Here is a 17,191-nt window from a genome sequence, read left to right as displayed (position 1 = left end):
TTCCACTAAGATCAGGAACAAGACAAGGTTGCCCACTCTCACCACTATTATTCAACAGAGTTTTGGAAGTTCTAGCCACAGCAATCAGAGAAGGAAAAGAAATAAAAGGAATCCAAATCGGAAAAGAAGAAATAGAGCTGTCACTGTTTGCAGATGACATGATACTATACATAGAGAATCCTAAAGATGCTACCAGAAAACTACTAGAGCTAATCAATGAATTTGGTAAAGTAGCAGGATACAAAATTAATGCACAGTAATCTCTGGCATTCCTATACACTAATGATGAAAAATCTGAAAGTGAAATTAAGAAAACACTCCCATTTACCAGTGCAACAAAAACAATAAAATATCTAGGAATAAACCTACCTAAGGAGACAAAAGACCTGTATGCAGAAAATTATAAGACACTGATGAAAGAAATTAAAGATGATACAAATAGATGGAGAGTATACCATTTTCTTGGATTGGAAGAATCAACATTGTGAAAATGACTCTACCACCCAAAGCAATCTACAGATTCAATGCAATCCCTATCAAACTACCACTGGCATTTTTCACAGAGCTAGAACAAATATGTCACAATTTGTATGGAAACACAAAAGACCCCAAATAGCCAAAACAATCTTGAGAACGAAAAATGGAGCTGGAGGAATCAAGCTCCCTGACTTCAAACTATACTACAACGCTACAGTAAACAAGACAGTATGGTACTGGCACAAAAACAGAAACATAGATCAATGGAACAGGATAGAAAGCCCAGAGATAAACCCACGCACATATGGTCACCTTATCTTTGATAAAGGAGGCAGGAATGTACAGTGGAGAAAGGACAGCCTCTTCAATAAGTGGTGCTGGGAAAACTGGACAGGTACATGTAAAAGTATGAAATTAGAACACTCCCTAACACCATACACAAAAATAAACTCAAAATGGATTAAAGACCTAAATGTAAGGCCAGAAACTATCAAACTCTTAGAGGAAAACATAGGCAGCACACTCTATGACATAAATCACAGCAAGATCCTTTTTGACCCACCTCCTAGAGAAATGGAAATAAAAACAAAAATAAACAAATGGGACCTAATGAAACTTAAAACTTTTGCACAGCAAAGGAAACCACAAACAAGACCAAAAGACAACCCTCAGAATGGGAGAAAATATTTGCAAATGAAGCAACTGACAAAGGATTAATTTCCAAAATTTACAAGCAGCTCATGCAGCTGAATAACAAACAACCCAATCCAAAAATGGGCAGAAGACCTAAATAGACATTTCTCCAAAGAAGATATACAGACTGCCAACAAACACGTGAAAGAATGCTCAACATCATTAATCATTAGAGAAATGCAAATCAAAACTACAATGAGGCCTTCCCTGGTGGCGCAGTGGTTGAGAGTCCGCCTGCCGATGCTGGGGACACGGGTTCGTGACCCGGTCTGGGGGGATCCCACGTGCCGCGGAGCGGCTTGGCCCGTGAGCCATGGCCGCTGAGCCTGCGCGTCCAGAGCCTGTGCTCCGTAACGGGAGAGGCCACGGCAGTGAGAGGCCCGCGTACCACACACACACACAAAAACACACACACACACACACAAACACACACCAAAAAAAACTACAATGAGGTATCACCTCACACCAGTTAGAATGGGCATCATCAGAAAATCAGGGTCTGGGGTGATGCTGAGGGTGGAGGAGGGGTGGTGAGTAATGGAAGATGCTGGGAGAGGGGTGTTTAGAGGGTTGACCCAGAGAAGGTTGCCCAGAAGAAGAAAATTAGAATTCCTGTAATTTCTCGGGGGCTTTGGGTAGGTTTCTTGGGGGCTGGTTTTGAAGCCAAAATCTGACTCTTAGTAATGGAAATTTTGGTGTGTATGTGTGTGTGACTCTCGTTTTCCAGCCCTAAGTCAATGAATTTTTTGTACACTGTTACATTAAAATCCACTGGTATGACTTGGACTTTGAATGCATCTTTTACCTACTCATGATTTTATTACACTATACATTAGTCATATGGAAAATATTGGTTAACTGAGTTATGCTGATCCCGCAAATGCTTATGCATTTATTTATTTATTTATTTATTTATTTATTAGCTGTGTTGGGTCTTTGTTGCTGCGCACTGGCTTTCTCTAGTTGCGACGAGCGGGGGCTGCTTTTCCTTGTGGTGCTCGGGCTTATCATTGTCGCAGCTTCTCTTGTTGCGGAGCACAGGCTCTAGGCGTGAGGGCCTCAGTAGTTGCAGCACGTGAGCTCAGTAGTTGTGGCGCACGGGCTTAGTTGCTCCGCGGCATGTGGGATCTTCCTGGACCAGGGCTCGAACCCGTATCCCCTATATTGGCAGGCGGATTCTTAACCACTGCGCCACCAGGGAAGCCCTGCTGATGTATTTTTAATGCAATATCGAGAATTCACATTCATTAATATCAACACCAATCTCATCAGAAAAGTCTTTAAATATTAAGACTGTCAAACTCATTGCGGTGGAAATAAGTTTTACAAAGTTCTAATTTATGGAAAGCTTGAACTTTATGATTGGCAACTAATACTGGCAACTGGTGCATCACATGGTCCATTTTTTTGAGAAGACATCTACCCAGTACAGAAGTCTGAATAACCAGCTTATTCTTATTCATTCTTATTCTTTCAAGCAAAAAACATTTCCTTTAAAAAGCATCTACTTCAGGGGCTGCCCTGGTTGCGCAGTGGTTAGGAATCCGCCTGCCAGTGCGGGGCACATGGGTTCGAGCCCTGGTCCGGGAAGATCCCACATGTCACGGAGCAGCTAAGCCCGTGCACCACATCTACTGAGCCTGTGCTCTAGAGCCCGCGAGCCACAACTACTGAAGCCCGCGCTCTACAGCCAGTGCTGGGCAACAATAGAAGCCACGGCAATAAGAAGCCCGTGCACTGCAACAAAGAGTAGTCCCAGCTCACTGCAACTAGAGAAGGACTGGGCACAGCAACAAAGACCCAACGCAGCCAAAAACAGAAAAAGAAAAAAAGAGATTTCCATTAAAAAGCAGCTACTTCAGGGTCTTCCCTGGTGGTGCAGTGGTTAAGGATCCACCTGCCAGTGCGTGGGACACGGGTTAGAGCCCTGATCCAGGAAGATCCCACATGCCACGGAGCAGCCAAGCCTGTGTGTCACAACTACTGAGCCTGTGCTCTAGAGCCCGTGAACCAGAACTACTGAGCTCACGTGCCACAACTACTGAAGCCTACGCGCCTAGAGCCTGTGCTCCGTAACAAGAGAAGCCACCACAATGAGAAGCTCACACACCACCATGAAGAGTAGCCCCCTGCTCGCCACAACTAAAGAAAGCCCTCCTGCAGCAATGAAGACCCAATACAGCCAAAAATAAATAAGTTAAAAAAAAAAAAAAGCAAAGCAGCTACTTCAGCTCGCTACTCAAATTGCACAAGCACTTTTTCTTGAGACAACAATCACTGTACTTCAGTCTCTGTCAGGAATGTTTTACGTGTACCTATCATCAAAAAATCTACTTAAAATTGACACTTTTTAAAAAAAAAATCAATCGATTTTACTGTTTCATCAAGGATATTCTGAAGTAAACTGGCTTTTTTCCCTGAGTGTGGTGGGAAAGTACAACTCCCACCAGTTCAAGCTAAGGTAGCAGCAGCAGTTTTGCCCATCATTGCCTTTGCATCATCAGTGCAAATGTCAGCACAGTGAGAAAAGCAAGTAGCATCTTACTATTATCATGAAATAGTTTTCACCTCGCAGACTCCCTGAGGGTCACTGGGACCCTCGGGATTCTACGGCCCACAATTGGAGAAGCCCTGCTCTAGCGCATTCTTCTACAGGCTTTTCCTTCCCTAATTTTAGAAGCTCTTGATGTATAGAGATATTCACGTTTTGTCTGTGGTGTAAATAGCTAAGGTTGTCTTTCCCAATTTGTCACTTGTCTTCTTTCTTTAAAAAAAAATGTTTAATTGTGGGAATAAACATAAGGTTTACCACCTTAACCATTTCTAAGTGTACAGCTCAGTAACGTTAAGTATATTGTTCACATTGTTGTACAATGGACCTCCAGAACTTTTCCCTTTTTTCTTTGCTTGTATTTTTGCATGCAAATATATTTTATCAATTTTTCTGTAATTGAAATCTTAATCTTCCATTGAAGAAAAAAAGCTCCTCTTTACAAAAAAATGAAAATTAATGTATGTAGGAGAAATGATAGAATTAGAGAAATAAATCACCACTTTGCTACCACCAATGCAATCAATGATTCTGGCCAGGACCACCAATGCATGTTAAAACCAGCGGGTGGAAGGCTGTTGGGGAGCAGGATATTGAATGGTGCCAACGTCCAGATTGCTTACTATTTACAAAGAGAAAAAAACTCACCTTTACAATGGAATGATCAGGTAGTCACTACCTTAACCACGTGATCCAAATGAGCATCACTAATAGTGAGACAGCCTAACAAAATGTCCCCCTGATATGATGTGATATGAAGCACACAAATCACTTATGGAGTATTAATGCCAAAAATGTTGAATCAAAATGTAATCAAGACTCAGAGACCTCACTACCAGTTTATAGGAAATAACAGCAGATAAAAAAGCAAACTGAATAACACCATCAACAACTATCAGACACATCAGGATGTGGAACGTTCTGTAAGACAACTGGCCTGGACTCTTCAAAAAGACAATGCTATGAAAAGAGAAAAAAGAAAAAAGTGGAGGGATGGGATAGCTTTTGATAGTCTAAGGAGACTAAAAAGATCAAACAACAAAATGCAATGTGTGAACTTTGACTGGATCATTGTTTCAAAAAACAGTTTTGAAAGACATTTAGCACTAATTATTAGAGAAATGCAAATCAAAACTACAGTGAGGTACCATCTCACATTAGTCAGAATGGCCATAACTTAAAAATCTACGAATAACAAATGCTGCAGAGGATGTGAAGAAAACAGAACCCTCCTACACTGTTGGTTGAGATGTAAATTGGTGCAGCCGCTACGGAAAACAGTATGGAGGTTCCTCAAACTAAAAATAGAGTTGCGATATGATCCTGCAATCCCACTCCTGGGCAAATATTCGGAGAAAGCTATAATTCGAGAAGACACGTGCACCACAATGTTCACTGCAGCACTATTTACAATAGTGCTATTTACAATAGCCAAGACATGGATGCAATCTAAATGTCTATTGATAGATAAATGGATAAAAGAAGATGTGGTATATATGTATATAACACACACACACACACACACACACACACACACAAAATGGAATACTACTTGGCCATAAAAAAGAATGAAATAATGCCATTTGCAGCATGTTGATTGGACCTAGAGATTATCACACTAAGTGAAGTAAGTCAGACAGAGAAAAATATCATATGATAATCACTTATATGTAGAATCTAAAATATGACACAAATGAACTTATCTACAAAACAGAAACAGACTCACAGGGGAGTTCCCTGGTGGCCTAGTGGTTAGGATTCTGTGCTTTCACTGCCATGGCCTCAGTTCAATCCCTAGTCATGGAACTGAGATCCCACAAGGCCGCGCAGAGCAACCAAAAGAAAAAAACACTCACAGACATAGAGAACAGACTTGTGGTTGCCAAGGGGGAGGGGGGTGGAGGAGGGAAGGATTGGGAGTTCAGGATTAGAAGGTGCAAACTATTATATATAGAATGGATAAGCAACAAGGTCCTACTGTATAGCACAGGGAACTATATTCAATATCCTGTGATAAACCATAATGGGAAAGAATATGAAAAAGAATGTACATATGTGCATAACTAAATCATTTTGCTATACAATAGAAATTAACACATCATTGTAAATCAACTATACTTCAATAAAATAAATGTAAAAAGCCATTTAGGGGACAATTGTGAACATTTGAGCATGGGCTGAATGTTCGATCATGTTAGGGAATTCATTTTTTTTAGGTGAGATCATTATATTATGATTATATAGGAGAATGCTGTTATTCTTAGAAGTATGCTCAAGTATTTACGGGTGAAGTGTTAAGATGTCTGAAAATTCTTTTCAATGGTTCAGCCATTTGAAAGTAGGGGTGAGAGATAAAGCAAATGTGGTAAAATATTAACCTAGGTGGATCTAGGTGCAGGGTGTATGAGTGTATTCAGTAACATTGTTTCAAGCTGTCTTTAGTTTGACAATTTTAAAAATAAAACTTTGGGATTTATAAACAATTAAGTAAAAATTCCTCAGGTAAAATAAGAATAGGTGGATGCTTTCTTAACATGGCAAAAGATTTACCTTTCAAGCCAAAGCCAGCATTATGCAAAACTCCATTATATCCAGGAACAAGATAAGAATGCCCACTGCTATTATTTAATATTATCATGAAAGTATTAATAAATGCAATAAAATTAGCTTATGGACTAAAAAAGATATATAACTAAAAGGGTAATTAAAAATATAATTATTTACAATACATAATAATTGCATATTTGGAAAAACTAAAATGTTTTAAACGGGAAACTATCAGAAACTGAGGTTTTAGTAAGGTAGCTAGTTACAAAATAAATATTTTTAAAATCATAATAATTATAGTTATAATCTAGTGACCACCTACTATGTTTTACCCCTCTGCCAAGAGCTTTGTGTGTATTTAATTCTCACAACATAATAAAGACGTTCCATTACTCCACCCAATTAACAGATGAATTAGCTGAGGGCGAAAGCAACTTGCACAGTTGGTTGGTGTTAGATGCAGGATTCAAAACCAGACCACACTTTTTTTTTTTTCAGACCACACTTTTAAACACTACATTACCCAGTTTTCTATAAGCCAACAACCATGAGTCAAAACGTAATGAAAGGGATTTCCCTGGTGGCGCAGTGGTTAGAATACGCCTGCCAATGCAGGGGACACGGGTTCTATCCCTGGTCCAGGAAGATCCCACATGCCGGGGAGCAACTAAGCCCGTAAGCCACAACTACTGAGCCCACACGCTGCAACTACCGAGCCTGTGTGCTGCACTACTGAAGCCCACGCCTAGAGCCCATGCTCCGCAACAATAGAAGCCACCGCAATGACAAGCCCACACACCACAATGAAGAGTAGCCCCCGCTCTGTGCAACTAGAGAAAGCCCACGTGCAGCAACGAAGACCCAACGCAGCCATTAATAAATAAATAAATAGACAGATAGATAGATAGATAAATAAAAGAATTAAGAAAAACCAGTATATTAGGGAAGTACAAATAAATGGAGATAAATTTCTTATTCTTGACTAGAATAATTCCACACTGTGAAAATGGAACTTCACCCTATATTAATGTATAAATTCAATACAATAACTACATAAATGAACCCACAACAAAAATTTTTTTCATTTGTCAAAATGACTCAAAATGAAGTAACACATGAGAATAGCAAGGAAAATATTATACATAAGGAGAGCCATACTACTAGAGAATAAAATTATTGTAAAGCTAGAGTTAACTAAAAGCATGTTATTGATTCAAGAATAAGCATATAGGTAAATGGAATAAACCAAAGTCCAGAAATACTTGGGACTTCCCTGGTGGTCCAGTGGTTAAGAATCCACTTTCCAATGCAGGGGACGCAGGTTTGATCCCTGGTTGGGGAACTAAGATCTCACATGCCAAGGGGCAACTAAGCCCACACACCGCAACTAAGCCTCTGCGCAGCAACTAGAGAGCTCGCCGTGCCACATCTACTGAGCCCGAGCACTCTAGAGCCCAAGCACCACAACTAGAGAGAAGCCCACGTGCCACAACAAAAGATATCGTGTGCCGTGGCTAAGACCTGATGCAGCCAAATAAATATTAAAAACAAACAAACAAAGTCCAGAAATACTTGAGTGTAATTTTATGTGGAATTTTCACTATTTTGTTATATATTTCTGTAACATCTGAATTTTCTAAAATGGCATTCAGAACAAGATAGATATATTTAAACTATTCAAGTTATAGACATGCCCGCAGAAAAAAGGCCTTTACTTCCTTAGTCAAGTTTCAACCATCTGATCAGACCCCTCTCAGCTTGGAGTTTTGATTTATCAAAGCTGGTTCCAGCTAGGGACAGCATTTTGTGATGCAGTCATTCATAGGAATTGTTCGGTAGGAGATTCCTAATAAAATGTTCAACAGCCGAATTTTTAACAGACGACTACAAATGTTCTACACTGTTAAAATCACACTGTTTATGTGCTTATGTGGGGATATTAAAATTATAATTGTATGGGTCTGCTATTCTGGTTGGACCATATTTGAGAAACATTCGAAAAAGGGCCAAAATCCAATTTATAAAGTCAATGAGAAATAAGGAAATGAGCTTGTCATGTGTATCAGCTGATGGCAACTTGTCCCTTCAAGCCAGGTGAAGCTGTTAACCCTGCCAAGTGGTTCTCCTAGTCCAAGTACAGAGGGCTTTGGGACCAGGCAGAAACTAGAGAGGCAGCCTGAGTCCTCAGTCAAAGGTGGTGATGCTCATTGCCCCAAAGCACTCTTGTACCCGAGCAAGGAGGGTCTGATGTTAAGCTGTCTCTGCAGACAGTGGAAACCAATTAGTCAAGATTTTCCTTTTGCCTAAAAATGTAGTCTCATGATTCTGTGTGCTTTATTACAATAATCCCTTTGTGAACCATGACACTTTGACAGCATAGAAACATCTACAAAGAGAAAGATTTAAATATTTAAAGATGCATCAGAACTTTTAAAAATGTCTGCACAGTGAAAAAAAAAACTGAAATCAAAAGGGTAGTATTAGACTACTAAAATGGTTCCTAACAAATATGAGAGCAAAGGTTTAATCTTAATTTACCAATGAGAAAAGCACCAAGACACCAAGTAATAAATGGGCACAGAATATGAAGAAATGACTGACCGAAGAAGAAATACATTTAGCAGGTGAACACACAGGAAAATATTTGTTCTCACCTATAAGTTAAAAAGATTGATATTGAAAATAACACTGAAGTAGCTTTTTTTTTTTTTTTTTTTTTTTGCGGTACGCGGGCCTCTCGCTGCTGCGGAGCACAGGCTCCGGACGCGCAGGCTCAGCGGCCATGGCTCACGGGCCTAGCCGCTCCGCGGCACGTGGGATCTTCCCGGACTCGGGCACGAACCCGTGTCCCCTGCATCGGCAGGCGGACTCTCAACCACTGCACCACCAGGGAAGCCCTGAAGTAGCATTTTATGCCTATTAAGTTAATAACCAAAAAGGGTGGGACTTCCCTGGTGGCACAGTGGTTAAGAATCCGCCTGCCAATGCAAGGGACACTGGTTCGTGCCCTGCTCAGGGAAGAGCCCACATGCCGCAGAGCAACTAAGCCCTAGCGCCACAACTATTGAGCCTGCACTCTAGAGCCCGTGAGCCACAACTACTGAGCCCACGTGCCACGACTAAGAAGCCTGTGCGCCTAGAGCCCGTGCTCCGCAACAAGAGAAGCCACCGCAATGAGAAGCCCGCACACCACAACGAAGAGTAGCCCCCGCTCGCTGCAACTATAGAGAAAGCCCACGTGCAGCAACGAAGACCCAACACAGCCAAATAAATAAAATAAATATATTAATTAATTAATTATAAATAAATAACCAAAAAGGTTTGGTGAAATTGTGGGCAAAGGTGATATATACACACTACTTTTAAATATTTTAGTCAGGAATTTTTGGTTGCAAGTAACAGAAACTTAGTCAAATTATTTACATAACAACTATGAGTTATTATGTAATTATATAATACCTATGAATTGCTTCACTATGTTAAGAACACAGATAACATTAGCCTTTTTTCCTTGAACTAAATTAGAATTGGCTATACCCCATCCTCTACTGTGATTGGTAGAAAGTCAGAAAAACATTCTGATGGAGCTCCTGCCTCCTCTACTGGCTAGTCTAAGAGCCTTAGAGGCAAAAGAGACTTCTGCCTCCAATAACAATTGACTGGGCAATTCAGACCAACGTTCTCACTGATGACAACTAGAAAAGCTGAACAACTACAACAACAAATCTGCCTGAAAGGATCAGATGGCTACCAAGACGGTGAAGAATTACTGGGACTGGATTCAAGAGATAACGGAGGCTAAGGATGGAGGCTACTTTTTCCTCTGGATGTGTTTGCTGATTCCTAAGTGGGCGGCTCACAGGCTGAGCATGTTTATCTCAGCCCCTTGGGGTTAAGGGAATAAACGTTAGAGTCCAAGATCCACCGTGAGTGGAGATGGGCGGGGGGGGGGGGGGGGGGGCGTTCCTGGTGAATCCCCATTGGAACTCCAATGGCTTACACCTCGGAGGAGTGAACCAGAATCAGATTGGACTTCCCAGGCATGGCCATAAGGCTTCCCGTCATCTCTTGAAGTTGGATTGAGGCAATCCCACATTGCTAGTGAACCCAGCACCTAGCAGAACAAAACATAAATCATCTCTGGCAGAAGTTATCCTAGGTCTCAGATTATTTTCACGAACTATTTTGTAAAGACATTGTTTGGCACATGTGGCGATAGCATTTTTAAAAAGAGGAAAATAAAGCAATAAAAACACAGGGCTTCAGATACTGGAGTTATCAGACATATATTGTAAAGTAAATAGACTTAGTATTAAAGAACTGTAAATTAATTATGGAGAATTTTAACACAAAATTGGAGAATACAAAAGGAAACAGACAGAAATTTTAGAAATACAAAATAAAATAACACTATTGAAAAGTTAAGTGGATGAATTTAACAGACAATTAGACAAGACTGGAAGATAAATCAGACTATAACTGCCAAGGCAGGCAGAGGGGCGGGAGGAATAAATGAGGAATTTGAGATTAACAGATATACACTGATATATATAAAGCAGATACACAACAAGGACCTACTGTATAGCACAAGGAACTATATTCAGTGTCTTGTAATAACCTATAATGGAAAAGAAACTGAAAAAGAATAGATATATATATGTATAACTGAATCGCTTTGCTGTACACCTGAAACATTGTAAATCAACTATACTTCAATAAAAAAATAAAATAAGAGCGGCAGACGGAGTGGGCGCTGCCGCCTGAGACCGAGGCCTGAAGAGAGCTGAGACGCGCCCCAGGAGCGCAGTTAGGATCTGAAACTCGCCTGGGTTTCATGCAGAAGGCCGGAGCAACGGTGTAGAGAAGTGGCGCACAGGCGAGCGGGTCTGCAAGACCGTCCGGGGTCGTGCGCGCGCGCGGGTCCGGCGTACTGTAGTCAGAGCCCGCAGCCCGCCCGGGCGAGTTACGCTGCAGGCGGAGTATTGAACACTAAGTAGTGGCTATGCAGATACAGCTTGAAGCAAATGCAGATACTTCAGTGGAAGAAGAGAGCTTTGACCCACAACCTATTTCTCGATTAGAGCAATGTGGCATACATGCCAATGATGTGAAGAAATTGGAAGAAGCTGGATTCCATACTGTGGAGGCTGTTGCCTATGCACCAAAGAAGGAGCTAATAAATATTAAGGGGGGGGGGGCTTCCCTGGTGGCGCAGTGGTTGAGAGTCCGCCTGCCGATGCAGGGGACACGGGTTCGTTCCCCAGTCCGGGAAGATCCCACATGCCGCAGAGCGGCTGGGCCCGTGAGCCATGGCCGCTGAGCCTGCGCGTCCGGAGCCTCTGCTCCGCAACGGGAGAGGCCACAACAGTGAGAGGTCCGCGTACCGCAAAAAATAATAATAATAAATAAATAAAATAAAAGAGATTGTTAGTTAACTTTCCAGCAGATTATACGGGAAGCCAGAGACACTGAAATATCTTCTATACCATCAGAACTATTCAAAAATGAAGGTGCCCATAAAGGCATTTTCAGACAAGCAACATTTGAGGGAATCTGTCACCAGTATACCTGCACTAAAGTAACTACTAAAGGCAAATTACTCCAGAAGGAAGATCATAAGGAAAGAAGGAAGAGAAATAAAAATGACAAATAAGTGGGTAAGTCTAGATGACTACTGACTGTGTAAATTAATAGTGTTTTGTTCCTAAACAAAACAGTAAAAAAAATCATAAAGCACACTATAACCAAAAAAGGGTAAAGTAATGACATGTAAATCAGGAAAGGCAGCAAACAGACTAAAATCGTTCCAAGGTCTTCGCATTGTCTAGGAAGAAGATTAAAAATACCAAGTAATTTTAGACTATGATAGGTCAAGAATATGTTATAATCTATAGAGTAACTACTATAGAAGTAGTACAAATAAGAAATAATATTCAATAGGAAAATGGGATAATAAAATAATACAAAATAGCACAAGAAAAGAGAAGAACATAGACCAGGTAGAACAAACAGAAAGCACTCATTGAGATGTTAGATTTAAACCAATTGTATCAATAATTACATAAATGTAAACTGATTAAATGCTCCAATTAAAACATAAGGCAATCAGAACGGATGGAAAAAAGAAGCCCAATTATACACGGTTTGCAGGAGACACATCTAAAACAGTGATACAGAAACACTGAGAGTAAAAAGGAAGATAAACATACCAAGTGTAACGAAGATAAAGTTGATATCTCTATATTAATATCAAATGAAGTAGACTTTTAAGACAAAAAGCCAAAACCACAGATACCTCAAGTTATAACATATTCAGTTCACAGGAAGAGATGACAATTCTTTATTCTAATAACATAGCCTCAAAATACATAAAGCAAAATCCTGAAAGAATTCAAAGGAGAAATAGACATATCCATAGTCATGGTGTGAGATTTTAACATACTACCTGGCTCAGCAACACAGGCTCCTTTCAAGAGTCAACTTGCAATCAGAGTAAATATATAACATTCAGAATTGTTCAAGCTGTCTTAGGGAGAAGTTTGTGTCCCTAACCTCAGGGGTACTACTCATTCCTCCATCTATGCAATAGATGTGAAATAAACACTAATAGCACAGCAATTTTAAAGATGAAACCAAGCATCAGTTACTTCAATTCGGCCATTCGTGTGAGCACTTTGAGTTTTTCATTAGTGTTTAAAATTTAAAACAGTGCAGACTGCCAAGTATATTTTGTCTGGTAAGTGTGAATTTACCACGTATGGATTAATTCATACATAAAATATTTTACCCAGTTTGCATATCTTTAAAAATTGTAGTTTTTTAAAATTGTCTTCAAATGAAAAGAAAGCAAGACAACAGTAATTATCATTGGTATTACATATTATTACTGAAAATAATTCTGTCCTATAGAGAAGGGGAGTATTAAAAAATGATCAGCTGATGATGTCAAATACGCTAGAGTCATAACTTCTCCAAGAGGTCGTGTCAGTCGTATTCCCAGTACCTAGTATGATGCCTCGCACGTGGTAGGATTATCAAACTTTTGTGGAATGAAATATTATGAATAAAATGTCCCACACAATCAAAAAAATACTGGCTTTATCCCCAAAAGGAGTTGGATTCCAACCTGCTCCTTCCATTGTAGTCCTTGGGCAAACCTCATTTCATTCTCCATTTCCACAACTATGGCATGGACATAATTCTTCAAAGAGTGCTTCAGTGAACACTAGTGGCACAGTCTAGAACAGGGCCTATACGTAACAAATAAGTGCACCACACTGAATGAAAGGAAATGAATTTACCAACTAACAGCCCTCTTGTCTGTATTTCCCATCAGTCTGAAAACTGTTTTTGGAGACACCCTGCTCAACATAACGCTGCTTCGTTTCCCCTGACTCATATGCCACGTGCTGCATTTGCCGATGAAGGTCCTGTGGTATTACCGAAGAATAAAAAATATGAAAATCTAGATTATTTCTGCCAGCTAGTCTAAGTCACTGACATTTTAGTTTTAAATAAAACTTACTAATATGCAAAAAAAACCTAACATTTACTGAGTTTACTGCGTGCTACTGTAGTGATCATTTCCTGGGTTGGTAGGGTGTGTTGGAGTCAACTAGCCTATCTCAGAGGGACAAAAATCAGAAATACCTATTTCAAAGCCAGATACTTTTTTTTTTTTTTTTTGCGGTACGCGGGCCTCTCACTGTTGTGGCCTCTCCCGTTGCGGAGCACCGGCTCCGGAAGCGCAGGCTCAGCGGCCATGGCTCACGGGCCCAGCCGCTCCGCGGCATGTGGGATCCTCCCGGACCGGGGCACGAACCCGTGTCCCCTGCATCGGCAGGCAGACTCCCAACCACTGCGCCACCAGGGAAGCCCCAAAGCCAGATACTTTTTAATAAAAAAGAAAACTAAAAAGGCAAAGAAAAGAAATAGTTTCTTCGGAGGAAGAAACGTTACTTCCCCAAGGCCACAAAGGCCAGCCGCCTTAAGATCATAGAGATGTAAATTAAACAGCAACAACATCATTTAAAACCCAGACCTTTTGTTCACGGTTCCAGCTGCCCATATGTGAAAGGAAAGTCAAGTTTGCCGAGCACTTGCCAGCGTTAAATTCGTTGGCACCAGGAATGTGGGGTGAGGGAATGAGGAAGGTGCTGGAATGAAAGCCTTAGCCAGGGACTTTCGGCGACACGAGGGCTGCCTCCTTCCCCTCGCTCTACCACAGCCTCTGTACAACGTGTGCTTCATTTTAGTGCTCATAAAACATCATCTGACCAGCACGTTTTTGCATTGTCGGGAGACACCTTCCTTGTTAGCGTTAAATGATCGTTCTAGTTTTGAAAAAGAAAAAGAAAAAGTAAACTTTGGGGATAAAAGGCACAAAATGTATTTCTGATCCTTCTTCCTGGTTTATAAAAACTAAAAGAACCCTCCAAGTCTACTTTTCCCCCGTTAATTAATATGCTATTCCTTAGAGGCGTTAGCGCCCGGAGCCCCAAAACAGACGCTCACTCTGCCTCGAGGCTGTCGCCTGAACCTGAAAACCTACTTTTCGAAACCCCTGACCCCAAAACCCCGGGCTGTTTTCTGAAGCTGCGTAAGAAGGAGCAACCTAGGTTTCCCGACTGCCCGGAGCCCGCGGTCCCCTCGCCGGGGACCCACATCACCAGGGACCCACATGTCCAGCCCTGGTCAGAGCGTCCGGGTTCCAGGCCGCCCCCCACGCTCGGCACCACAGCGCTACGCACTCCAAGCACGAGAGGCAGCCTCCACGTCGAATTTTCCACCTCGAAAACCAGTGTTCCCTGGAGCGCAGCGCTGGAAAACGAGCAGGGGCTCTCAATACCGTCCCCAGGTACTGTCTCCTCGCTGCCCCACCTACGCAGGGGACCGGTTGGACTTAATTTAGAGACCGGCTGCCCCCTCCCTCGGCCCTGGCTTCCGCGGCCCCCGCACCTGGCCGCTTCCCGACGGCGCGTCAGGCTGGCCAAGTCTGACCTCCCACTTTTCTCTGCTTCGGGGACACTCACCCGCACGAAGTCATCCCGAAACCCGCCGCCTCGCACGTTCCGAGGTGGTGGAGCCGGGCAGCCACCCCGCCGATTGTCCAGCCCTTGGCACCGACCCGGGGTAGAGGAAGCCGCGAGAGCTTGGGTCGGACCTGTCCACGTCACCACCAACCCCCGCCCTCCTCCTGGGTCTTGCCTTCCGCCCAGCTTGGCGCCAGTCCGTCCCAGCATCTTTGTGGTCTTTTGGGGACGACCGCACCTTACAGGATCTTAGTTCCCGGACCAGAGATCGAACCCAGTGCCCCCTGCAGTGGAAGCCCCGAGTCCTAACCACTGGACCGCCAGGGAATTGCCGAAAAGGTGACAGTAATGACCACAGCCCCTGCTTGTGATAGATACTAGGCAAGGGCTTGGGGGCTAAACGCTTTATTTACGTTGTACCATTTATTCGTCGCAACAGCCCCAAGAGACGAGTGCTGTTATTAGCCCCACTTTTAGGATGGGGAAGCTGAGGAGAAGTGGGGTGATCAGCTAGTAGGTGGAAGAGCTGGAATTCGAAGTGAGTCTGGGTGACTCGGAGGCCCCGGGCGAGTGGAGCAGTTTCCGCCCCTTGTACGCGGAACCCCCACACCGGCCAGACGCCACCTTGTCGGTGGTCCGAGGTGAAAGAAGGGGCCTTTCTGCGGAGAACCGCGTGGACCCTGCGTTTTACCCCGCGGCACCCGCGCTTGCCTTCTCCCGGCCGGGTCACCAGCCCTGGGCTGTCGGAGCCCGTCCTCGCAGCGCTCTTCGAACGCGTAGCGCACCCTACCCAAGGGCTGCAGTCCCGCTCCCGCGCTTCTCTCCCAACTTCCCAGACTCGGTCTGGGACCACTTCTCCCGCTCGGTGGGTAAACGGAGTTCCCGCTCCACCTTAAGGAGCAACAAAATCCCTGCGCCCACCTCTAGCCTCCCTACCATCGTGGCCTCTCGCTTGCCTTCCCATTGAAACCGTATCCACCTGTCCGCCAGCCTCACTGCCTCCCGCGCAGCTCAAGCTAGAGTTCCGTCTTTGCCCCGCCTCCACCTCGCTCCGCACTCCACACCCCACCGGAACAGTTCCGGCAAAAGAGGCGGGGAGGAAAACTGGAGTGGGTTGAAACCCTCTAACAGCCCCTTACAGCCACTTAATGCCTCTGTGTCTGGATGAGTCTGGTGAATTTCACATGAAATTAGCATTTGCTGGAACCTTTTCATAAGCCAGGTGCGGTGCTGGACGGCTTCCTGTGCTTCATCTCAAGTGCAATTGTACTGTATTTTACTGTGACCCAGCTTAAGTCACAAACATAACCTTGCTTTAAACTAGACAAAACAATGGCACTGGGCTTCCCAGGTGGCACCGTGGTTAAGAATCTGCCTGCAATGCAGGGAACACGGGTTCGAGCCTTTGTCCGGGAAGATCTCACATGCCACAGAGCAACTGAGCCCCTGCACCACAGCTACTGAGCCTGCGCTCTAGAGTCTGCGAGCCACAACTACTGAGCCCATGCGCCACAACTACTGAAGCCCGCGCGCCTAGAGCCCATTTTCCGCAACAAGAGAAGTCACCACTGTGAGAAGCCCGAGTACCCCAACGAAGAGTAGCCCCAGATCGCCACAACTAGAGAAAGCCCCAGCGCAGCAACAAAGACCCAACACAGACAAAACTATGTAAATAAAATAAATAAATTTATTTAAAAAAAATAAAACAAAGGCATTTAAAATGCTTGCAAAATGACCGGTGTTTCTATGTGTATATAGTACGTCCTTACTTATACCCTGCCGTGTCCCAAAAAGGAATTTAAGACAGAGACATAAAATAGAATGTCGTGCAAATAAAAGAGAAAAATGACAGTCAATCAATCAAACCAAATAAGTCTGGAAAGAGATCTGC

The 17,191-nt window shown here is 43.0% G+C and overlaps 1 protein-coding gene across 5 annotated transcripts in view; it reads right to left on the bottom strand.

The window, feature by feature from the left end:
- B4GALNT2 (beta-1,4-N-acetyl-galactosaminyltransferase 2) overlaps positions 1-16,972 on the bottom strand; it is a 55,795-nt gene extending 38,823 nt beyond the window's left edge. For 2 of the 5 annotated variants that reach the window (XR_004478567.2, XM_004282651.4), the window contains exon 1: positions 15,301-16,215. Coding sequence is in view for 1 of the 5 variants with exons in the window: in XM_004282651.4 (XP_004282699.1) it covers positions 15,301-15,314 (14 nt within the window). In the remaining 4 variants the exon portion in view is untranslated. The other 3 variants (XM_049702540.1, XM_049702539.1, XM_049702541.1) reach the window with 3 other exon arrangements.
- Between the last annotated feature and the right edge of the window lie 219 nt (positions 16,973-17,191).

This window comes from Orcinus orca, chromosome 19 (assembly GCF_937001465.1).
Source record: "Orcinus orca chromosome 19, mOrcOrc1.1, whole genome shotgun sequence".
Lineage (NCBI taxonomy): Eukaryota > Metazoa > Chordata > Mammalia > Artiodactyla > Delphinidae > Orcinus > Orcinus orca.
The sequence above is the reverse complement of the archived record's forward strand: the minus strand, read 5'-3'. Positions and strand labels throughout refer to the sequence as shown.